Consider the following 25,283-nt stretch of genomic DNA (forward strand, 5'->3'; position numbering starts at 1 on the left):
GGAAAAAAAACCAACAGTTAAAAAAGAGAAAATCCATAAAATAGAAACAAGGACCACTACATCAGTTTCTGCAACATATATTGTAAATTCAAACATAGTGCACAGAATATTCCATTTATTCAAAGGAATGGAATGAGAAAACATTAACAGTGTGTATGCCTAAACATCGCGACAAAACTACCAACTCCCACAGTTACCTCGACAACACGTCTTCACACCCTATCCTCTGTAAGTTTCGACTCCTTTCTCTCAATTCCTTTGTCTGGAAGGCACGTCTGATCCTTACGCCATCTTGCCACGCCCCCACTCAATTCCTTTGTCTTCATGACATTTGTTCCCAGGATGAGGTATTCCATTCCAAAACATCCAAGATGTCCTCTTCCATCAAAATAAATGTAGCTTCCCCTCTACTGCCATCAACTCAGTCCTTATGCACATTCCCTCTATTTCCTGCACATCTGCCCTGGCCATCTCCACCCCTAGACACAACAAGCATAAGTTCTCCCCTGTCCTCATCTACCACCCCACCCACCTCTGCATCCAATGTATTATCCTCCACAATTGTAGCCGCAAACAATTGGATCCCACTGCAGTGACTATATCCATAAAACCTGCTTTGAAGCTATATGGGGCTCTTTACTGTGACATGTTTCAATATACTCCACTACTATGTCCAGATGAGTTTTTTTAAATGGTTTATTGATGAACGTAAAAATTTGTAATGATTTATTATAACACAATCTGAATATTCTAAGTGATAATGTCTATGAGGAAATGATCTATTACAACTATGTCTGTGACGAACGATCTATAATAACAAGTACTTAATCCGTGGTAACGTAATGATCAACAGAAAATATGTGAGCCTCACTCACCCTCTTCATCTCTATGCTGCCATACTGTTCAATACGAGCTAACTAATTGCTCAACCGCACGCAACCCCCATGCATGCACCAACCCCCAATCCATAGCACATGCACACCGGAAGCTACCAAACTCGCGCAGTCTCTGGCTCCCGGGACACCGCCGCCACCCGCAGCTGAACCAACAATGGTAAACAACAAGCTTTGGCTCTTACACCCACCATAAGATGTATTCTGTCTGGACACTCTCCAACAAGATGGAATAACATTGATTCTCCGGTCTCCATCTCTCTTTCTTTCTCTATCACTATGTCTCCTTTGCTCTAGCTCTGTCTCTGTCTGTCTCTCACTGTCGCTCTCTCCCCCTTTCCCTCTGTTTCCTTTCCAGCTCTGCATTCACAGAGCCACACCCCTTCCCTGATCAATTCTCACCTATCCTCTCCTGTCCTCCTATTCATGTCCCATTATTGCCTTTTGCCTTTTGGCCTATGCTCCCCCTCCTCCTCCTCCGCAGCCTTTGTTTTTCCAGCACCTGCCTGCTTTTTGTTCATACCTTGATGATGAGCTTAGGCCCCAAACGTTGGTTATATATCTTTACTTCCTTTGGATGCTGCAAGATCTGCTGAGTTCCTCCAGCATTTTTGTGTTTTTACTACATCTTCCCCTCTCCGTTTTCCCCAGGGACTGTTGTCTCCGGGACTTCATCATCCACTCATCGTCCCCTTGGTACCTACCCTGGTGACTGCAGGAAATGCTGCACTTGTGTCCACATCTCCTCATTCACCACTATTTAGGGCTCCACATTGTCCTTCCAAGTGAAGCAAAACATCATGTATGTATCTGGAAGGGTCATCTACAGTCTCCCCTCTACATCGGAGAGACTGGACGAAGATTGGGAGATTAGTTCATTGAGCCCCCCCCCCCCCTTTCTTTGCCCACTGCAATAATGGGGTCTTCTCAGTGACCAACCATTTCAGTTCTGTGTCCCATTCCCACACCGACATGTCTGTTCACTGCCAAACAAGGCCACCTGTAAATTGGAGAAACAACGCCTAATATTCTGTCTGGCACGCTCCAACCAGACAACATGTACATCGATTTCTCTTTTCTTCTGGACCACTCACCTATCTCTCTCTCTCTCTACCCCTCCCTATCCCCATGTCTCCTTTTCTCCAGTACCCCACCCCTTTTTTTTATCCATTCAGAGTCCTTCCTCTCCCCCATCATTCAAAGGTTCTCTTCTGCACTTCTACCTATTTGTGTTGAGGGTCCTGATCAGCAGCTGATCATTATGACATTCTGATGTTGTACTTCTTGAGATGTCAGTGAAATTAAACACTGTACATTGCTTCAGGCTGTTAAAGGTCAAACAAATATTGTACTTCTGCATTCTCAAAACTGTCATGTTCATTTTAGTTTGACCTTCCAATGAGAAAAACATTCCTATTTTCAACAAATATCTCTATAAACCTTGTAATCTTTAAGCAACTTTGGAATTTAGTGCTGGTCTGTTCTTTTTGATCAATTTCCTGGAGGAAGTTGGAAGAATGCATTAATAAGAACAGTAATTTTCAGGTTAATTCTGAATATATAAATATGTTTGGTATTATTTGAGATTTAGAACAGCACTGCTGTAGCTTTTTTTGTTCAAGCAGCCTAGTTGGGGCACACATTAAAATCGAAGAAAGCAGTGATGTCAGATATTTAACTAAGATAGAGACTATTAGCGTTTGGCCTAATTTTCAGAAAAGAACATCATCTCCTGTCTTCTGTACTTTGGACTTGAAATTCAAAAAAAAGAATGGAACCATTATGCAGTTCGATTGCTAGAAAATTGTTTGGTGTAATGGGCCAATTAATTTTGTTTGAAGATGAGGAAATGCAGCAGCATGCTAGCAGCTAGCTTAAGCACGAGGCCTCTCATTTAGATGTTTTTTCATTGCCAAGGAAATCAGGCAAGTCCGGGAGTAATATTTGTGGAATGGGCTGGGCTTTGGGAGGAGTATAAAAATTAGCGATTGGTGCATGGTGAGGGACTGATCTTTGAGTAAAATAGCTAGGTGGAGGTCATCTTCCAGGAATTGATTGGGTTTTAGTGGGTCTAGTCTGGAATTAGAGCTGAAACTTGGTATTAGTTAAAATTAGTGGTTAGAATTTGAAATTGGTGGTTATAGTTAGCTTTGTTGGTCAAGGTGTAGGATTGGCATTGTGTAACTTTTGTAGTCAAGTGCAAGGTTGGAAGCAAGAATGTGGTGGGTGGAGGTGGGGAGAAGTTAGTAGTCGTAGTTGGGATGAGAGGTTGTTACTAATAATGTATTGTCTGCAAACATCTATGTCATGTCCCCTTATTTTGTTAAGACCAATTCCTGTCCACTGTGTCAATTTTGGTGTATTTTCCCAATTCCATTACACCCTGCGAGCTTTTACATTCTTGAAAAACCTGCCATGCAGGACATTGTCAAAAATCAAACGGGACAAATCAGTACCCTGTGCTGTAACCATTCTAGGATTTCATAAGAATGGTTAGTCAAATCTAACAAATTGGTAGAAGAAATAAATGGGCAGACTATTTTCTAAATGGGGAGAAAATTGAAAATTCCCAGTTGCAAAGATAGCCGGAAGGTAAACTTGCATGTTGCAAGGAAGATTCTGGGAATGAAAGGGTTTTCATATGAGGAGTGTTTAATGGCTCTTGGCCTGTGCTCATTGGAATTTAGGAGAATGAAGGGGATCTCTTTGAAACATTTTGAATGTTGCAAAGCATGGGCAGGAAGGTGGGAGTGTCTAGAACAAGAGGGTACAACTTTACGAATGAAGGGTGACCAATTAGAACAGAGATGTAAAGGAATTTCTTTAGCCAGAGCGTGATAAATCTGTTGAATTTGTTGTGGAGGCTCTTATTGAGTGTATTATTTTTATTATTTTTTTTGTTATTGAGTGTATTTAAGGGAGAGAGATATAGGTTCTTGATTAGCCAGGGCATCAAAGGCTATGGGGAGTAGGCTGGGGAGTGGGGCTGAGTGAGAAAATGGATCAGCTCATGATTAAATGGTGGGACAGGCTTGATGACCTGAATAGCCTATTTTTGCTCCTATGTCTTATGGTTAAAATACACTTATTTTACTGCAGAACTGCATACAAAATCTGCTGTTAATTTTCACCTAATAACTTCTGTCAGTGAAGTGTAAAAAATCTGCATCTCAGCTCAGTATTAATCATTCCACTTTAGCTTTGAAAATCAGTATTTTTGAAAAAAAAACCAAAGATATTGCAGAAGACCTCTATTTTACATTTGATGGTGTAGCTTCTTCCTTGTGGCAAATTTTGAAACAAATACAACACCAAAATAAAATTCTACAAAATCTGTAAATCTGAAATAATACTGAAAACGTTTTAAATATTTCACAAGTCAGACAGCGTCTGCAGAAAGAAATGAGATAAATGGTTCAGCTTAATAATCGAACTTTAGAACTGAAGAACATGTTCTACCGGCTTGAAATGTTAGTCCATTTTCTCATTCTACAGATGCTGCTTGAACTGCTCAGCACGTGTTTTATTTACTTTAGACCAGAAGAAATACAAAGCAGAGGCCATTCAGCCACACGCTCGCTTAACTATTCAATTAGACCAGTGGTCCTCAACCCTTTTTTTCCCCCACCTAGAATGTCATGTAGGGTGCCAGAGGTGATCTGTTGTTAGTAAGGGATTACTTAAGGTGGTTTGTGAGTGGAAAGAAAAGTTTGATATTGCCTGAATTACAGGTACACAATCCTTTATCCGGAACCCTTGTGGGAGAGTGTGTTCCGAATTTCGGATTTTTCCAGATTTCAGAAAGCTAGATTTAAGCCTACCCGAATGGTGCTGCCAATCCACCCCCACCCCCTTCCAGTCGTGCTGCAGGTCCCCCCCCCCCCCACCTGCCCGACTCGCGCTGCCGGTCTCCCCCCCACTCGCCCGCCTGATTCGTGCTGCCGGTCTCCCACCCCTCACCCGCCTGACACATGCTGCTGGTCTCCCCCCACTGCCAGACTCACGCTGCCAGTCTCTCACCCGGCCAACTCGTGCTGCCGGTCTCTCGCCCGCCCGACTCGTGCTGCCGGTCTCTCCCCACTTACTGGATTTTGGAGCTTTCCGGATTTTAGATGTCCGGATAAAGGATTGTGTACCTGTATTTTCATTACTTTTCATTGTAATGGATCTCACACACACACATACACAACCCAGACAGAAAACAGTAAAAAGGTAAAAAATTGTGATAATTAATTCACTTATTTGTTTTAATGCAATATGACACAATGTTTGTCATTTGCATTCTAAATCTTCCAAATTAATACCCATTTATACACTGATTCAGTGACAGAAGATTTCATTTTTTAGAGTTAACTTTAATTTTCCAGTCTAATCGAATGCATGATATGTGTTTAATCTTTTCCTGCGCTAAGTCACAGCTCCCACTTATTTCAAGACAGCCACTCTCATACTAGTACCAAAGAAAAGCATGAAAATTGGCCTAGATCACAACCAACCATCAAGAAGTGCTTTCAGAGGCTGGTCATGATTTGCATCAACTCCAGCCCTGCTGGACACCCTTCAGCCACTACAATCTGCCTGCCATCCAAGCAAATCCATAGAAGGTGCTATCTCCATTGGCACGGCAAGGACACTTATGTCAGATTACTGTTCACAGTCTACAGCTCTGCCTTCAGTACTATAGTCCCTTGTAAACTCGTCCCCAAACTTCAGGATCTGGACCTCAGTGCCCCCCTCTGCAAATGGATCCTTGATTTCTGTCTAACAGATTACAGCTAGTGAAGATGGGAAACACCTCCTTCGTGATCAGAACTCTACAACGATGTGTACTCAACCTCTCTACTATGCAGCCATGACAGTACAGTCAAACACTGTTACATTTCCATTTCCAAATTTGCTGTCGACACAACAGTAGTGGGCTGGGTATCAAATAATGACAAGATGGAATATAGAAAAGCAATGGAAAGTCTGGCAAATGGTATTAAGAAAACAACCAGTTAATGTCAACAGAGATAAAATAGACCAGTGGTCCTCACTCAACCCTTTTTTTCCCCCCCACCTAGAATGTCATGTAAGGTGCCAGAGGTGCTCTGTTGTTAGTAAGGGATTACTTAAGGTGGTTTGTGAGTGGAAAGAAAAGTTTGATATTGCCTGAATTACAGGTACACAATCCTTTATCCGGAACCCTTGTGGGAGAGTGTGTTCCGAATTTCGGATTTTTCCAGATTTCAGAAAGCTCAATGTACAAGTACAATGTACAGATGCAACAAAATCCTTTTTTGCTGCAGCCAAACAGGTACATAAGATACTCCAACTGCAATATTATAAATTAAATTACTACAACCTGATAAGACAAAAAAATTATGTAAATGTAAAGAAATATTCAGATATACAGTTAGAGCAATAAAAAAAAGGGAAATTTCTGTCATACAGAGAGATATTTTGATATTCTGAAGGAGTTTATTATTAGGTTTAGGGTTGTATGGGGAAATTCAAGCCCCTGAGAACTGGTGGTAACAATCTGGACTTCAAGTTTCTGTACCTTCTGCCTGAAGAAAGCAACATGAATTGTGACCAGACTAATGGGAATCCTTCATAATGTTGGCTGGCTTCCTGAGGAAGCTTCTCACATAAATGTCTCAATAAGATGAAGGATTTGATCAGAGGGAGGGTAGAGAGTATACACCTGCGACATCAAAGGCACTGAAGTGGAAAGAGTAAATTCCTTCAAGATTTTGAGAGTAAACATTTCCAATGACCTGACCTGACCTGCACCAACAATGTTGAAGTGATGGTTAAAAAGCAACCCAATGCCTGTACATTTTTAGAAGACAAAGGAAGTTCTGCATACATCCCTTGACCCATAGCCACGCCATCAAGAACATACTTGTGGCACTAGAGTAGGATATGGGAAATGCTCTGCACAAGATAGGAAGAAACTGCTGTAGGTAGTTAATGCAGCTCAGGACAGCATGTAAATTTCCCTGGCCTCCATCTACATTCTGAAGGTCCTCTCTCACCCCAGACACATCTCCCTCCTTCCTTATAACCATAACCATATAACTGTTTACAGAGCGGAAACAGGCCATGTCGGCCCTTCGAGTTCGCACTGGTTCACTAGAACAACTCCACTAGCTCAAACCTCTCGCTCTCCGCCCATAACCCTCCAACCCCCTCACCTCCATGTACTCATCCAACCTTCTCTTAAATAACAGAAGGGACCCTGCCGCATCTATCTCATTCGGAAGATCATTCCTTTCTGCCATCACTCGCTGAGTGAAAAAGCCACCTCTATTATTTCTCCTAAAGTGTTGCCCCCTTACCCTTAACTCATGGCCTCTTGTTCCAACCTCCCCTGCCCTCAGGGGAAAGAGTCTGTTTATGTTTAGTCTATCTATTCATTTCATAATTTTAAATACCTCTATCAAGTCCCCTCTCAGTTGTCTACGTTCCAATGAATAAAGTCCCAGTCTCCTTAATCTCTCCCTGTAATCCAGAAGCTGTAAACCAGGCAACATCCTTGTAGACCTTCTCTGCACCCTCTCGACTTATCTATTTCCTTTCTATAATTTGGAGACTAGAACTGAGCACAGTACTCCAAACCTGGCTTCATCAATGCTTTAAACAGCTGCAGCATCACCTCCCAGCTCCTATACTCTATACTATGATTTATGAAGGCCAGCATACCATATGCCTTCGTAACCACCCTGTCTACATGGAAATTCACCTTCAGTGAACTCTGTACCATAACCCCCAGGTCCCTTTGCTCCTCTGCGTGCCTCAATGCCCTTCCCTTAACTGTATATGTCCTATTCTTGTTATTTTTACCGAAATGCAACACCTCACACTTGTCTACATTGAATTCCATCTGCCATCTTTCAGCCCACTCTTCCAAACAAACCAAATTCTTCTGTAATCCAAGAAAATCTACCTCACTATCCACCACACCCACTATTTTCATATCATCTGCATATTTGCTTACCACACTCTCCTCTAAATCATTAACATAAATGATAAACAACAAGGGACCCAGCACCGATCCCTGAGGCACCCCACTTGTCACAGGCTTCCAATCTGACATGCAGTTGTCCACCATGACTCTGCTGTCTATCTCCCAGCCACCTCTGAACCCAATGTGGTGGTATACCACCGGCCTACTGCAGGGGGAAACCTCTGTACCTGCAAGAGTGTAAGGGGACAGGACAACACCTGGCCGGCTGTCAATCAGTCGGCCTGAATGGATCAAGCCCCACCCAGTCAGGTGTCAATCACCCTCCGGGATATAAGCCTGCACCAGCCTCCCGAGGCCTCACTCAGAGTTGCTGCAACCACAGCCAGCCTGGCTCTGTGGAAGTCTTTGTGGATTAAAGCCTGTTGTACAGTCTTTATTTTTGTGTGTGTCTGATTCTGGCTAACAGTGCACCACAATTTAATCCACAGAATTTTCCCATGGTGGCTATGGAAAAATTCCTGTGCGCAGGGAGCCTCGAGGTTGACCCACGCCACCTGGAAGCTCAGACACGCTTCGAGATCTGGCAGCACACAGTCGAGGCAATCATCGAGGCACATGAGGGTGATATCCTGGACTCAGTTCGGAAGTGGTTGGTCCTACTCCGGTCAAAGCTGGGTCCCCGCACCTTCCAGGTAACCAAAGGCTACTCCACAAACAAGAGTGCAATGGACACTCTCGAGAACTTGTACAAGCCCCCCATGAATGAGGTCTGTGCAAGGTACCTCCTCAACACCCAAGCCCAGCAACCCAGGGAGACAGCTGAGTCTTACCTGGGACATTTCCGAGAGTTGGCCCGACCGTGTCTGGCTGAACTCGGTGTAGGTGTAGAGGAGGTCGAGAAACTGATCCGGGACGCCTTCGTCTGAGGATCTACGCTTGAGGGCCATCCGGCAGAAGCTGCTGGAAGACAACATCTATGCCCTAACCAGGACTGTGGAAGAGGTCCAAACCCTGGAAGCAGCAGCCCTGCACGTCGAAGCCTTCGATTCCAGGTACCCACAGGCTCCCTCATGGCACTCTCACACTGCAGCTGCAGCACCACGCCGAGGTGGGGAGGAGAACTTTGCTGCGGCAAGTGCCCAGCACCCCTGTAAATACTATGGGTCCTGGTGTGGGTCAGATCGACGATCGCGCCAAAACTGCACAGCTAGGAACCAGTATTGTTCCCGATGCGGCAAGAAAGGCCACTTTGCAAAAGTGTGCCTCTCTAAATCTGCTGGCAGCTCAGCGGCCCTCTATGACCTCCCCACCTCCCTTGCGTACTCCCCCACGTGCGCATGCCGGGCAGCGCCATTGTCACCGCGACGACTTCCCCTTCCCCAACTTGGATCAAGCCCCACCTGATTGGGTGTCAATCACCCTCCGGGATATAAGCCTGTGCTGGGCTCCCGAGGCCTCACTCAGAGTTGCTGCAGCCACAGCCAGCCTGGCTCTGTGGAAGTCTTTGTGGATTAAAGCCTGTTGTACAGTCTTTATCTTTGTGTGTGTCTGATTCTGGCTAACAGTACACCACACCCATGTCACAATCTCTCAGTGACTGAACCTTCCATGTGGAATCTTATCAAAAGCCTTATTAAAATCCAATTAGATCACATCCACCGCTCTACCTTCATCCACCTTTTTTGTCACTTCCTCAAAAAACTCAACAAGGTTTGTCAAACATGACTTTCCTTTTACAAAATCATGCTGGGTGCCCCTAATCAATCCCTGCCTATCCAGATATGCATATATACTATCTCGAAGAATACCCTCCATAATCTTCCCCACCACTGAAGTCAAACTTACTGGCCGATAATTACTTGACCTACACCTACTGCCTTTTTTGAACAACATTTGCTATCCTCCAATCCTGTGGTACCACCCCCTCCTCCAGTGATCTTTGAAAAATCACTGTCAGTGCCCCCACTATTTGTACCCTGACCTCCGTTAAAGTCCTGGCAAAAATCCCATCAGGACCAGGAGACTTATCCACCTTAATTGACTCTAGAAGCTCCAAAACTCTTGTTTTACTAATCCCTATCCTTTCCATAACTAAGCCCTTTGCCTCCCTTATCTTGTATAGCCCAATGTCCCTTCCCTCGTGAATACGGACGAGAAAAAATGGTTCAATATTTCTCTCATCTCATATGGTTCCTGACATAGTTCACCGGTCCCATCATCCAGTGGACCTATTCTATCCTTAACCCTCCTTTTTCTGTTCACATATCTGTAAAATCCCTTAGGATTCACCTTTGTCTTATTAGCTATAGACTCCTCATACTTTCTTTTTGCCTTTCTAATTTCCCTCTTAAGGTTCTTTCTGCAATCTAAGCAACGACCATACATCTGCCCCATTGCATTCCCAAATAACAGATCTAACATTGCTCTCCCTCTAGTTGGCGTCTCAACATATTGCTGCAAAAAGCAATCCTGAACACAATGCGATCCTGCCCTTTTACTGACTGTTTCTCAATCTATGTTTGGAAAATTGAAATTCCCAACCAACACCACCCTATTTCTACTGCACATCTCACCTATTTCCTTGCACTTTTGCTCTTCTCGTTCCCTTTCACCATTTGGAGGCCTATAATATACTCCCATAATAGTAACCTCGCATTAAAATAAATACATCTCAGGGATCTCCTACATCCTACCTTCTGCATATCCTCCTCTCTTCCATTCTCACAATTTTCACCACAACTTCTTTTTACTACTTCCTGCTTTTCCTCCCTCAAATTATTTAAACTTGTCTCTTTCCTCAGCATACAAACCCTCACCCTGCTGTCGTGTCTAATTTGAAACCCTGTTCCCAACCATACTAGTTTAAACCCCCCCACCCCCCCAAAAGCCCTAGCAAAGGAGTCTGGTCCCTCTGGGATTAAGATGTAACCCATCATTATGGTATAGGTCCCATCTTCCCCAAAAAAGGTCCCAGTGGTCCAAGAACTTGAAACCCTGTCTCTTATTCCACCCCTTTAGCCACACGTTTAACCTCCACCTAATTCTATTTCTGCCCTCACTGTCACGTGGCACAGGAAGCAATCCAGAGATTACCCCCTTAGTGGTCCTCCTTTTAAGCTCCCTTCCCAACTCCCTATACCCATTCTGTAGGACCACTTCCTCCTTCCTTCCAACATCATTGGTACCAACATGTACCACAACCTCAGGCTCCTTACCCTCCCCTTTTAGGATGTTCTGAATGCATAGTCACATCCCAGACCCTAGCACCAGGGAGGCAGATCACCATCCAGTTTTCCTTATCGTGTCCACAAAAACCTCTGTCTGTCCTCCTAACCATTGAATCCCCTATAACTATCACCCTTTTCCTTTTATCTGTGCCTTTCTGGGTCACAGAGGTTGACATCACACCTCTGCCCACCATAGTCTGACTATTCCCCTCCTCAGTACTCAAGGTGGAGTACCGATTTCTGAAGATTTCAGACTCGGGTGCTTGCACATGAACCTAACCCCTCCCTTTCCTCCTCCTAACGGTAACCCACTGCCCTGCCTCCCGTGGCCCCTGTGCGACCACCTGCCTGTAGCTCTTGTTCTGTGATGGCCTCATTCTCCCTAACCAGAGAGAGGTCATCGAGCTGCAGCTCAAGTTCCCTGACTCGGTCCCTTAGATGCTGCAGCTCAGCCCACTTTATGCACACGTGGATGTCCGGGAGACGTGAAGACTCCATGACTTCCCGCATGTGACACTGAGAGCAGAAAACTGCCCTCACACTCATCCTGCCTCCTCCTCCTCACACCTTATTAAATTAACTGTGAATGTCTTACGCTCATCCTCAGCTCACTCTCTCCCCACTAGCCGCTCCCCTATACTTACCCTTCTTTTATTGGCTCCTTGACCAATTAACCCCCTCACTCTCTTCATTGGAGAGAAGGTTCAAGAGTGTGAAATCTTGCACCAACATGCTTAAAGATCGGTTTTTTAACTTCACAGTTCCTGAATTAACTCCACATCTGTGCTCTCATGCAGCCATTGCTTTGTAGTAATTGATCATTCTCATTGCTTCTCTCTACTCTGTAACTGAGCTCCTGCCCTCCTACTTTGTATCACTGTTTGAAGTGAGAATGGACCTGTTAGACGGCTCTCAGAAGAACCTGTCCCATTGCACCAGGTAAAATGTAAAAAATAAACTTGAAAGTGAAAATAAATGCTTGATTTTGCTTATGATCTTGTGAGGTGGATTACTGTTGAAAAATAATTAGTTCCAACTAAATGCATTAAATTACACCAGCAATGCATTCTACTCTGTTTCCAAATTCCAGTTCCAGAGGCGGAATGAATTCTGTGCTATCTATAATACTACTCCTGTAGAAAGGTGACCAAAACTGCACACTACATTCTACATTTGGCCTCACACATCTTTAAAATAACAGACTAACTCCTGTACTCAATACTTGCATCTGTGAAGGTCAATGTGCCAAATGCTCTTTTTCCATCCCCATAGATCCGTGATGGAATTTTGATGAAATGATGTATCTGTATTCCCCGGTTCCTCTGCTCTGCCATATTCAGCAGTGTTCTACTATTTATCATGTATGTCCTTCTCTGGTTTGTCCTCTCAAAGTGCCACACCTCACATTTGTCCACATTAAATTCCACCTGCCATTTCACAGCCCACTTTTTAAGCTGGTCCAGATCCCGCTGCAAGCTTTGAGAACCTTCTTTGCTGTCCACTATGTAGCTTGATATGACAACATCATTTACAAATTTGCAGATGATACCACAGTAGAGGCAATGAGTCAGAATATAAGAGGTAGACTGAGAACTGGGGTGCATCAACAAGCTCACACTCAATGTCGCCAAAACCAAGAAGCTGATTGTGGACTTCAGGAATGAAAAACTAGAGGTGTACGATTCAGTGATCATTGGGGGATCAGAGGTGGAGAGGGTAAATTTAAATTCCTGGGAGTCATAATCTCAGAAGATCTTTCCTGGACCCAACAACAAATGGCATCCTGAAGAAAGCAGGTCAATGTCTCTACTTTGTCATCAGGAGTTTGCAGAGGTTCGGTATTACAAAGGAAACCTTGGCAAACCGCTAAAGATATGTAGTGGAAAGTGTGCTGACTGGCTGCATCACAGTCTGGTGTGGGGGCACCTCTGAGTGGAATGCCCTGAAAAAGGTAAGACCACGCAAACCAGGACATCACGGGCAAATTTCTCTCCATTATCTATGTGGAACATTGCCATCAGGGAGCACCAGCTGTCATCAAGGATCCACACCACCAAGGACATGCTCTGTTTTTGCTGCTGCCATCAGGAAAGACGCATAGTCACCACAAGATGAGGTCAAACATGTAAGTCTGCAAATGTAGTAAAAAAACACATTGGAATACTGGAGAACTCATGCAGTCTCGCAGCATCAATAGGAGGTAAAGATATTTAAATTTAATTTTTTTAAAAATTAGACATACAGTATGGTAACAGGCCATTTCGGCCCATGAGACCATGCTGCCCAAATTACACCCCAGTAACCTACACCCCAGTATGTTTTGAATGGTGGGAAGAAACCGGAGCCCCCAGAAAAAAAAAACCATGCATACATGGGGAGAACGTGCAAACTCCTTACAGAAAGCACTAGATTCGAATTTTAGTCCAGTGCCGATCAATGGCGCTACACCAACCATGACGCCCAACGTTTATATATTACCAACGTTTTGGGCCTGAGCTCCTCTTCAATGAATGAACAAAGAACAGGAAGGTGTCAGAATAAAGACTAAACCTGGCAAAGGGTGGGGTCCAGACCAACAAAAGGTCTTAAATGGATATGATAAGAGGAGAAAAATTAATTTTGGCTCTGTGAAAGGAGGCAGAGGGAAAGGGGAAAAGAAAGAGAGAGAGAGAGAGAGAGAGAGAGAGAGAGAGAGAGAGAGATAGAGAGACAGAGCTGAGGGAAAGGTGACAGGGAAAGAAGAGGGAGGCACAAGAACTTATACCACCAGGTCTAGGAACGGTTGCTGTCCCTCCACCATCAGACTCATTTAAGGGACTTCTTTACAAGTTACTTATTACAGAATTTTTTTTTTCTGCTTTTGCACACTCAGTTTGTATACATTTCTTTATTAATTTACATTTCTCTCTTTTGTATACATATATTTTTCCTGAGTGCAGTTTTTTGCATTACTGATGAATAGAAATTCTGCCAGGCTCACAGAATCTCAGGGCTGTAAATGGTGTCATGTATGTACTCTGAAATAAATCTAAACTTTGAACTTCAAATGAGAAACAAAGCTGAAATAATCAGGTAGCATTTGTCTTATTAGATTGTCTCTGGGTGCATCTTATTCACGCACATTGACAGGTTTCGCGAATAAATAAACAAAACCATGATTTGAACACTGATTAGGCCTTTAATTTTAAGAACCTCTACTGACTAAATCATTAAAAACAAACATGATTACAATATAACTTTATAATGAAATATCTGCACAGCATGCATTTTTACAGACTTTGTGATTGAGAATTAGCTTGGCGGTTTTTATATTTGTTTAATTATTCAAATTACAAAAAGTATTTTCAGGAACTGAATGATAGATTTACATAATAAAATAGAGATTGTGTAAGTTTGTTGCAATGAATGTAGTTATTAATGTTTTTCAAAAGGAAAAGAATACACAGCATGAAGAGAGCATCAGATAAAAGGAATTGTGATCACTGATAGATTCTATTGTTTTACTAGAAAATCAAAATTTTAAAATAATAGTTCTTTCTGTTTAGATTTAAGCAGTATCAGTAATAAGTAAATAATATAAAGTTGAGTTACTACAAAGGCAGAAAGAGGGGGAGTTTCAGATATTTGAACACCAATTTGAATAAAAATCAGTGTAAAACATATGGAGAGGGATGATTCTTAAATGCATTGTTGATATTTCTTTAAGCCAGTATGTGGGGACCCGAAAAGAAGAGATTAATTTTGGATTTAGTTTTCAGGATGGCAAAATTATCACCGGGGCAGCATTCCAGGAAATTTATAGGGCATCCCTTGTGTGAGTTGTACTTGTGAGACTATGTAGTTTCGATGTAAACCATAGCTCAAGGAAACATTCAGCTGCTTTTGGATAATTGTTGGAGAAATTAATCCATGCTGTTTCAGGATCAATCACTGGCAATGAATTTGCAGTTGCATAAGGCATTGGAGAGGCCCCATTCGGTGTATTGTGCTCAGTTTTGGTCAGTGCCGTAAGAAAGGCGTGGTCAGCTGGAGAGGATGCAGAGAAGATTTACGAAGATGTTGCCAGGGCTTTGGGGGCCGTGAGCTGAGGGGAGAGGTTGAGCAGGCTAGGATTTTATTCCTTAAGGTGCAAGAGGATGAAGGGTGATCTCCTGGAGAGATATAAAGACATAAGAGGAATAGATCAGATGTAAGTACAGGTTAGGGGAATCAGTAACCAGAGGACAAGGGTTTAAGGTGAAAGGGAAGAGATTTAACATAGACCTGAGGAATAACTTTTGCTTTGCACAGAAGGTGGAGAATGCATGGAACAGGCTTCTGGAAGAAGTCATTGAGTCAAGTACTATTGCAATATTTAAGAAACGTATGGACAGAGACATGGATAGAATGGATTTGGAGTGATACAGGCAGGTGGGACTAAAATGGATCACATATTTTGGTCATTGTGGGCAAGTTGGGCCTCTTCCCATGCTTCATTACTCTATGACTAATTGTTTTCACGTAACAGTATGATGTTTGCCTGCGACCTTACTCCATCTACTAATAGTCTCATCCATTTTTTAAAAAACCCTGTGACTGTGTAGTCTGGGCCCAAGATGATGGCACCTCAGTCCAGCAGCTGGCTGGAAGGATTGAAGACTCTGGGAAGGGGAGGACTAGCATAGGGCACCAGAAAATTGGTATATCACCCCATTTTAGAAGGAGAAGCAGTGGAGATGACCCATGGGACGGTGACCATGGCAGTGGACTAGCGAGGGGCTCTGAGGCTGACCCGGGGCAAGATCAGTTCTGCAGTTTCACAGTCAGCAGCAGCAACTGGGACTGGAACAGGACAAGCTGGCAAGCTTGTGGAAAAACCCCATTTGGAAGACAGGTTGTGAGTGCTTAGTTCAGCTTGGTCAAGGCCCTTGTGATTCATGCAAGAGGAGAGGACTGGCTGTCTAATGTTTCACTTGGAATAAGTGAAACAAGAAGGAACTCTGCAGTGACCTGAAAGAAAGAGGTTATCATCTGGAGAACCCCGATTGTGCAAATTTCTCTGGCAAGACAATGAAGTGGCTGATTAAAAAAGGAATCAGTTGTGGGTGTCAGCGTATAACGAATCTCTCTCTGAAAACTGACAAGAACCTTCCTGAGCGGTAACCATTTAGCTTTCAAGCACCAAAGCCTGGTGAACTTTACAAATGTTAAATTCTGTGCACAGTATAAGAATTGCCTGCAACCAGTGAAATTGGAGGAATGAGAAGTGAGATTGGACTGTGAATCAAAGAACTTTCAGTGTGACAGAGCAGAGGAACCGGGGTCTGAAATAAACTTTGTACCCCTGATAAAATTCCTTTCAGAGGCCCTTGCTGTGGAAGTTCTTGAGATTAAATTAAATTTTAAATTCAGGTGTACAGCACGGTAACGGGCCATTTCAGCCCAAGAGTCCATGCTGCCCAATTTATACCAATTAACCTACACCTGTTTTGAATGGTGGGAGGAAACTGGAGTCCCCAGCAAAAATCCACGCAAACAGGGGGAGAGTGTACAAATTCCTTACAAGACAACGTGGGATTAGAACCCCGGTCCAGATTGCTGGTCCTGTAAAGTGAAGGGAGGGGAGTTTAGGAGAGATATCAGGGGTAATTTTTTTTTTAAACAAACAAAGTTGTGGGTGCCTGGAATGCCTTGCCAGGGATGGTGGTGGAGGCTGAAGCATTAGGGGCATTTAAGACTCTCTTAGACAAGCACATGGATGAAGGAAAAATAGAGCGTAACGGAGTAGGGAGGGTTTAGTACTTTTTCTTTAGGAATATATGGGTCGGCACAACATTGAGGGCCAAAGGGCCTGTACAGCACTGTATGTTATGAATTCCTTCAGCAATTTTGTGTTTTTTTTTTATAATCACAGCACCTGCAGACTTTCATGTTTCAGTTCACCACAACCTTTCCCAGAACGAGACTTTCTACTCCTAGGCATCTAAAAAGTCCTCTTTCTATCATAATGAGGATTCCCCCTTACTGTTATCAATAAAGCTCATACTCATATCTCCTCTAATTCTTGTACTCCTGCCATTACCCCACCTCTCTCCAAGCAGAACAAGGGCATAATCCCAATGATCCTCACCTTTCACATCTTCAGGCTCCACATCTGACACACAATTCTCTCACACTTCTGCTAACTTCTGGGTACATCACCAGCCACATCTTCCTCCTCACCACCCCCATCTGCATTTTGAAGAGGTAAGTCTCTCTGAGACTCTCTAGTCCACTCTTCCTTCCTCACCCACTCTTTCATCCCTTTAAGCATGTCCTACTGTAACCAACACTCTGTAACCCAACATCTCTTCCCTCATCTCCATCCAGAGCCATAAACAGACCTTTACATGCACATCATCCAACCTAATGCACTGCGTTCTGTGCACTCGATATGGCCTTCTCTGCACACTGATGAAACTAAAGGCAGATCGGATGGCCGCTTCATCCAACTCCAATGTTCTGTCTGTGGGTCTAAACAAGCCTTCTGCAGGCAACCATCAACTCCTCAAACCATTCCTGTTCTTGACCTTGTTCATTGTCAGGGAGAGGTTAAATGTAAACTTGAGGAACAAAACGTCATATTCCTTCTGGACATACTTAAACCTAACAGCATGGAAATTATTTTTTTCTAATTTAAGTTAATACCGTTCCCCATCTTATTCCAATGTTTTCATTTCTTCTTTATCTTCTCCTGTACTTTCCCCCCCACTCCCCCAACCATAGTTGTCTTTCTCTCTGTCTCTTCACCTTTCAAACCTTCTGTTCTATCATCTCTTGGTCCTTGCCCCATCTTATTTAGGCAATTCCACCTTTTCATCTTTCTCCTGATAAAGAATCCAGATGCAAAGTGTTGATTGACCATTTCTATCAATGGTTGCTGTCTGACCTGCCAAGTTCCTCCAGCAATTCTTTGTATCCTCCAGATTCCAGTATCTGTAGCTTTATGGCTTTCCTCTACTGATTGAGATGTATATGAAGCATTGGACCCATGACCAAACTATTGAGGGTACAATGCTGAAAGATGAGGGAGCACATAAATCACAAGATGATGTCCAGGCATCATTCTTTCATGGACTCAAGGGGCAGAATAGGTTCCTGTCACTTATTTCTATGAATCTATAAATTTAAAACTATTGAATTAACAATTTATAATGGCCCTTTCCTGTACTTCTGCAACAAAAAATAAATTCTGACTGTGTTTTCCTTTCCCTCAATGGGTTAAAATCAAACTATCTGGATCCAGAGGTTTAACCACCTTGATGTGATTTAAGACTGGTAATACCCTTCACAACTGAAGCAAGCTAGCTACCTCCTCCGGCTTATTCTGCTTCACAGTAAAGACAATCACAAAATATTCATTGAATGACTTCCCTATATTTCTGGGTCTACACATATAGTGCCCTCCATGGTGTTTAGAACAAAAACTCCCCCCCCCCCATCTTTTTGCCCCTGTGCTCCACCATTTTAAATTTGTAATCAAACAATTCAAGTGTGATTAAAATGCACATTCCAGATTTTATTCATTTCAGGGCAACATAATATTTGGGACATAGCATTGGTGTGTATATTAAGGTAGTCATGTTTAGTACTTTGTTGCATATCCCTGACATACAATGTTTGAAGTCTGCAATTAATAAACATCACCAGGAGCTGAGTACTTCTTCTGGTGATGTTCAGCCAGGCCTCTACTGCAGCCATCTTCAGCTCCTGCTTGTTTTGGGGGGTTGTCCCTTTAAGATTTCTCTTCAGTGTATGGAAGGAATGCCCAATTAGATTTAGATTGGGTGACTGACTTGGCCATTCAAGAATTTTCCAGTTTTTAGCTTGAAAAACTCCTTTGTTACTTTAGTAGTCTGTTTGGGATCATTATCTTGCTGTAGGATGAAGTGTCGTCCAATGCGTTTGGAGGCATTTGCTCAAACTTGAGCAGATCAGCTGGTTCTGTACATCTCAGGATTAATTTTGTTGCAGCCATCAGCAGTTACATCATCAATGAAGATAAGTGTGCCTATACCTGTGGCAGCCATACATGCCCAGGCCATAACACCCCACCACCAAACTTCACAGATGAGATGTTATGGTTTAGATCTTGTGCAGTTCCTTTTTTCACCTCCACACTTTGCTCTTGCCAGCATTCTGATGCAGTTTAATCTTGAACTCTTCTGTACACAAGATCTTTTTTCCAGAATTCTGCAGGGTCTTTTAAACATTTCTTGATAAACTGTAATCTGACCATCCTGTTTCTGTGACTAACTAGTGGTTTGCATCATGGAGTGTATCCTCTGTATTTCTATTCGTGAAGCCTCTGCAGACACTAGTCATTGACACATCCACACCTGCATCTTGAAGAGTGTTTCTGATCTATCAGACAGGCATTATGGGATTTTTCTTCATTATGAGAATTCTTCTGTCATCAACAGTGGAGTCTTCCTTGGAATATTAGACCCTGAGCTCACCAGTACATTCTTTCTTCTTAATGATGTTCCAAACAGTTGATTTTGGTAATCGTAAGGTTTGGGTGATGTCTTTCGCTGTTTTATTCTTGTTTTTCAGCCTCATAATGGCTTCTTTGACTTTCATTGGCACAGCTCTGGTCCTCATGTTGAAGAATGGCAACTGCAGTCACCAAATTAATGTTGAAGAATGGCAACTGCAGTCACCAAATTAGAAGCTCTCTTATACCTGCACCAATGAGGCAATTAAACATATCCAAGTACTCACAAACACCTGTGAAGCCAAATGTCCCAAACATTATGGTGCTCTAAAATGGGGGAACTATGGGTAAAAAGTGTTGAAAGTTCTACGTGGTCAAAATGTGTACAAATAATCTTGAATAAAATCTGGAATGTGCACGTTAATCACATGTGAATTCTTTGATTATAAATTTTTAACTGTGGAGCACAGGGTAAACAAAGAAAAAAAATGCCTTTGTCCCAGACATTATGGACGGCAATGTAGATGCCCTCTCTTATCCTTAAAGGGATCTAATATTTCCCTCGTGGTCGTTTTGTTCTTAATATATTTATAAAATTTTCTTGGCTGTTCCTATACATTAGCTGTCACAGCTGTATCAAAACTTCTTTTCTCCTGCTTTTTTCCTACATTTCTTATACTCCTCAAGGGATTACCTCAAATCTGTTTGCCTGTATCTGATATACATTTCCTTTCTCTTTCTATATTTCTTGTTAACTATGGTTTCTTTGACTTGTCATTCCTGCCCTTTACCCTACTGGTAGCATGTTTATCCAAGACCTTCCTTATCACACTCTTAAATGCATCTCGTTTGGCTGTTATGATTCTACCTTCTAACATTTGCATCCAGTCAACTACTGCAAACTGCTGCCTAAACATGTTGAAATTGGCTTTGTCCCATTTAGGATTCTAACTTGAGCACCAGTGTTATCTTTTTCTATCATTATCTTAAAGCTAACAGGATTGTGGTCACTAGTTTCAAAGTGTTCACTTCAGGGTGAGCACACTACCACCTACATCTGATCTGTGTCTGGTTTCACCAATGTGGAGGGAAGGCCACACCGAGTGCGCAGAATGCAGTGCATTAGGTTGGATGATGTTCTGTTTATAGCCCTGGATGGAGATGATGGAGAAGATTTTGGGTTACAATATGATGGTTTACAGTGGGGGGGGGGCGGGGGGCGTGGCAAGATGATGTAGAATCTAGACGTGCAATCTCGACCTCACTGGCCAGACTTTTAAATACTCGTTTTTTAACCCTCTGTTTCCAAGTTTAAACTTTTTAAATTTTAGTTTAATGTATTAAGGAATTATTATGGCCACTAATTGTAAAAAGACTAAATCTCAAGTTCAAAAGAAGATACATTTTCGAAGTGCTGCAGATCTGGGGCCTAGATGACTTGAAACAGCCTCAGGCTCAATTTCTTCATTGCCTAAAGCCCAAAGATCGTCTGTGGAGGCTGAAAAAAAAACTATTACTCACCAAATGAAGGATGGCGCTGGAATTACCCGTTCTCCGGAAGAAAATGCGTGTTCCCAAGAAGTGGACCTCGATTTGGAAAGCCTTTCGAGATTTAAATAAAATGGTTAGGGAGTTTCTATGGAGGGGTAAATTTTCGAGAGTAGCTTTGAATAAATTAACTTGGAAATATGAGTAAGGGGGATTACGTTTACCACATTTTCAAAATTATTATGAGGCAGCCCAACTTAAATTGATTAGTTCATTGATGGATTTGATACAGCCTCCTAGTTGGGCTAAAATTGAGATGGCAAGTATTTCTGAATTTGAAATACATTAATTTTTGTTTAGGTGGAATATGAATTTGTTTCAACAATATAATGTGCCTATACTAAAACATTTAATGAAGTTATGGATGAAGAAAAATAGAATGATAGGTTCTAGGGGTAAATTATTGGCTTTGACTCTGTTGTATAATAATCAACTTATTTCTTTTTCAATACATAATCAAAGTTTATTGCATTGGAGATTTAAAGGTGTGAAAAATTTGGGAGATTGTTTTAAAGAGGGTAAGTTTTTTATCTTTTAATCAGATGAGGGAAGATTTTGGTATTGATAAGAATTCTTTATTTCTTTATTATCAAATTCAACCTTTGGTAAAATGTATGTTTGGTGGAGATATGATTTTACCTAAAATGACTAAATTTGAGACTTTTCTTATGAAGGTACCAGAGAAGGGTTATATTTCATTTATGTATCAAATATTACAGGATGGTATGGATAAAAAGGGTTGGGATAGATCTAAAATTAAATGGAAAGTGGATATTGGTTTTAGTTTTTCTGAAGAGGATTGGTTAGATATCTGTTATGATAGTGTAACTAGATTGATAAATGCACATTATGCAATGATTAATTACAATTTTTTACATCAATTATATTTGACACCTGAAAAATTAAAAAAATATGGTTTTAATGAATCAGATTTGTGTTTTAGATGTGGTGATATGGTTGGAACTTTTTTTCATGCTGTTTGGTCATGTATACATATACAATCCTTTTGGAAGAAAATTCAAGTGTTTTTAGAATACCTGTATAAGATTAAAATAGTTTTAGATCCAACTGTATTTTTATTGGGTAGTTTGCAACCTCTGAAAGAGCTTGGGATTAGATAAGTTTCAGCTTGCTTTTGTATATTTAGCTTTATCTGTAGCGAAAAAATGTATTGATAGTATGTGGAAAGATACAAATATGATTGATATTAATAGATGGCATAATGAGATGAAATATTGTTTAATAATGGAAAAATTACATATGTTTCGCATGATAATTATAATTTTTTAATTAATAAGTGGCTGTTATACTTGGAATATTTACATTTCAAGTTATATTGATTAGATTTTAATATGTATATTTAACTTTTTTTAATATTCTTTCTTTTTTCTTTTTTTATGGCTCTCCTTAGGAGAGTTGGCTGAAGGGGGGTGATTTTTTCTTTTCTTATTTTTTTCTCTTATTTTTTTTATATATATATATATATATATATATATATAAATGTTCATGTTTAATTGCTGTATATGTCATATATTATTTGTTTTTTGAACAAATAAATAAAGTTTAAAAAAATATGGTTTACAGAGGGAAGTGTTTAAGAGGTAGGTGAGGAGGGAAGAGTGGACTAGAGATTCTCAGATAGATTTACCCCTTCAAAAAGCAAATGGGGTGGAGGAGAAGGGAGGTATATGAACTCGATACCTCGTACTGATGCCTCAGTTACCTGATTAGCCTAATTCCCCAGTACAAGGTCCAATATTTCCCCTTCTCTTGTCGGCCTATTCACATATTGCTGTACAAAGTTCTCCTGGACACACTTAACAAAGCTTGTTCCATCCAATCCCCTAATACTTTGGCATTCCCAATTAATGTTGGGAAAGTTGAAATCATCTCCACTAATAGGTTTGTTTATTTTTAAAAAGACCTCAGAAATCTCTACCTATGTGATCCTCTCACTCCTGGTGACCATTTGGTGGCCTACATGAAAGTGTCAACTCCTTATTTCCCCCCACACTACCTCATAGAATAGTTCTTTGGCAATATCCTTTCTTCTTTGAGAACATTGTGACCATCCCCATCTCTCTTCCCACTGTTCCTATCACACCTGTAACCATGCTGCCCCTGAGCATTGAGCTGCCAGTCCTGGTCCTTTTCAAGCGTATCTCCATTATGGCTAAAATATCCTATTGTTATGTACTTATTTACATCCTCAGCTTATCTGGTTTCCCTGTCAGGCTTCATGTGTTAAAATAAGACAAGTTGTCCAAGAGCATCCTGTTCTACTTAACACACTTCCATTCCTTTCCTCCTATCCTTAACCTTTCTCATTTCCTCTCTCTCCACATTAGATCCCAACTCTCTGGCAGTCTAGTTTAAGGCCTTTTGAGTGAATTTATAAAATCTTCCCACCAGAAAATAAGCCCCCCCCCCCCACCCCCCGAATCAGTTATAACCAGTCACTCTTCTACAGGTCCCTTCTATTCCAGAAGAGATTCCATTTGTTTCTAATTCTGAAACCCTCCCCCTTGCACCAAACTGCTCAGACATGTGTTCTTGTGCTCTATCCTCCTTTTCCTACACTCCCTGGCACATGGCACTGGCAGTAATCCAGACATTACTACTATCTTGGAGGTCCTATTTTTTAATCTTCACCTTGTCTCCCTGTATTTGTTTTTTGCGAGACCTCATCTCATTCCCTCACTATATCATTGGTACCAATGTGTACCATAACTTCTGGCTGCTCACTAACCCTTTTAAGAATGCTGAGGACTCAATCTGAGACAGCCCTGACCCAGGCACCAGAGAAGTAACCTATCATCCAGCAGCATTGGTCTTGGTCAAAGGGTCTCCTAACGGATCCTCTAACTATTAAGTCCTCTATCACTATCAAGTGCTATCACTCTCCTTTTCTCTGCTCTTCCCTTCTGAACCTCAGATACAGACGGTGCCAAATACATGGTTCCTGCATCTTCTCCTGGAAGGTCATTTCCCCCCCCAACCCCTCCCTATCCAACAATATCCAAAAACATATACTTATTACTATATTTTCCTCTGTCTCTCTTTCATTATTCAGGGAATTTTAGAATTGTTTGTTCTTCCTTTCCCCGTCATGGAGCAGTTCCATGTGCATTACTTATATCTTCTTTTCGATCTCTTCTTATAAGGGAGCTCATTTTATTGTTACAGTTTTGCCTGTCAACTTTAAGTTCCAATTTGCCTGGGTTAGGTCCACTCTTATCCCATTGAAAAACTGGCCTTGTTCCAATTAAATCTAATGTGGCCTTTCGAACTAAGAACATCTTTGACTTAATATTTTAATATTCAGTCTGACAAGAATAATATTTTATTTGGAATTTATTGAGAGAAATTTTCAGGTTTGAATGACAATGCAGTATTTATGGCCTCAGATTCAAAGCCAGTAAATATTAGTGAAAATGTCCAGTTCACATTAATGCTGCTGTAAGAAGTGCCAAAGAGAAGCATGGGACCATTTTCCGTTTGGGTAGGTGAAAAAAGTGGATATTTTATCTCTGATGAACAGAAATTCTAGAGTTAATGTGCCACAAAGCATTAGCAGTATTGTGATTCAATTGTCCATTAATAGAAAACTGCAGAAGAAGAGGAAAAATGAAGCAAGAGAATTATTTAATTTCAAGTACAACACCATGGACATTTTTTTGCACTCACAGAATAGGAAGATTGGCAGAAATATTGACACTTAGCAGTGAAGTAAAAACAAAATTTGTATACAAATCTAAATGTCATTGAGGCGCTAGCAAAGAGCATAATAGGTTTGTCACAAGCAGTCCTGATAACTGAATAGTGAGCAAGTGATCCCTGGGATGAAGGGGTTGACTTATGATGAAAGATTAAATCATCTAGGATTGTATTCGCTCGAGTTCAGAAGAATGAGGAGATCTTATAGAAACATATAGGATTATGAAGGGTATGGATAGCATAGATGTAGGAAGGTTTTTTGAGCTCGCCGGGGAAACTAAAACGAGAGGACACAGTCTCAAGATTCAGGGGAGTAGATTTAGGAGAGAGATGAGGAAAAATAGTTTTTCCCAGAGAGTAGTGAATGTTTGGAATTCTCTAACCAGGGAAGTGGTTGAGGCTGCTTCATTGAACATATTTAAAATTTGGTTAGATAAATTTTTACATGATAGAGGAATTAAGAGATATGGGGAGAAGGCAGGTAGGTGGAG

At 41.6% G+C, this 25,283-nt stretch overlaps 1 protein-coding gene across 5 annotated transcripts in view; it reads right to left on the reverse strand.

Moving 5' to 3' along the window:
• Positions 1-25,283, reverse strand: part of LOC138755655 (RNA-binding Raly-like protein) — a 454,313-nt gene that overhangs the window by 53,045 nt on the left and 375,985 nt on the right. For 3 of the 5 annotated variants that reach the window (XM_069922037.1, XM_069922036.1, XM_069922040.1), the window contains exon 4: positions 21,049-21,129. The exons of the other annotated variants lie outside the window; for them this stretch is intronic. In XM_069922037.1, coding sequence (XP_069778138.1) covers positions 21,049-21,129 — 81 coding nt within the window. The remainder of the gene's footprint in view (positions 1-21,048; positions 21,130-25,283) is intronic. 5 annotated transcript variants of the gene reach the window in all.

The sequence above is a fragment of the Narcine bancroftii genome, chromosome 2 (genome assembly GCF_036971445.1).
Source record: "Narcine bancroftii isolate sNarBan1 chromosome 2, sNarBan1.hap1, whole genome shotgun sequence".
Taxonomy (NCBI): domain Eukaryota; kingdom Metazoa; phylum Chordata; class Chondrichthyes; order Torpediniformes; family Narcinidae; genus Narcine; species Narcine bancroftii.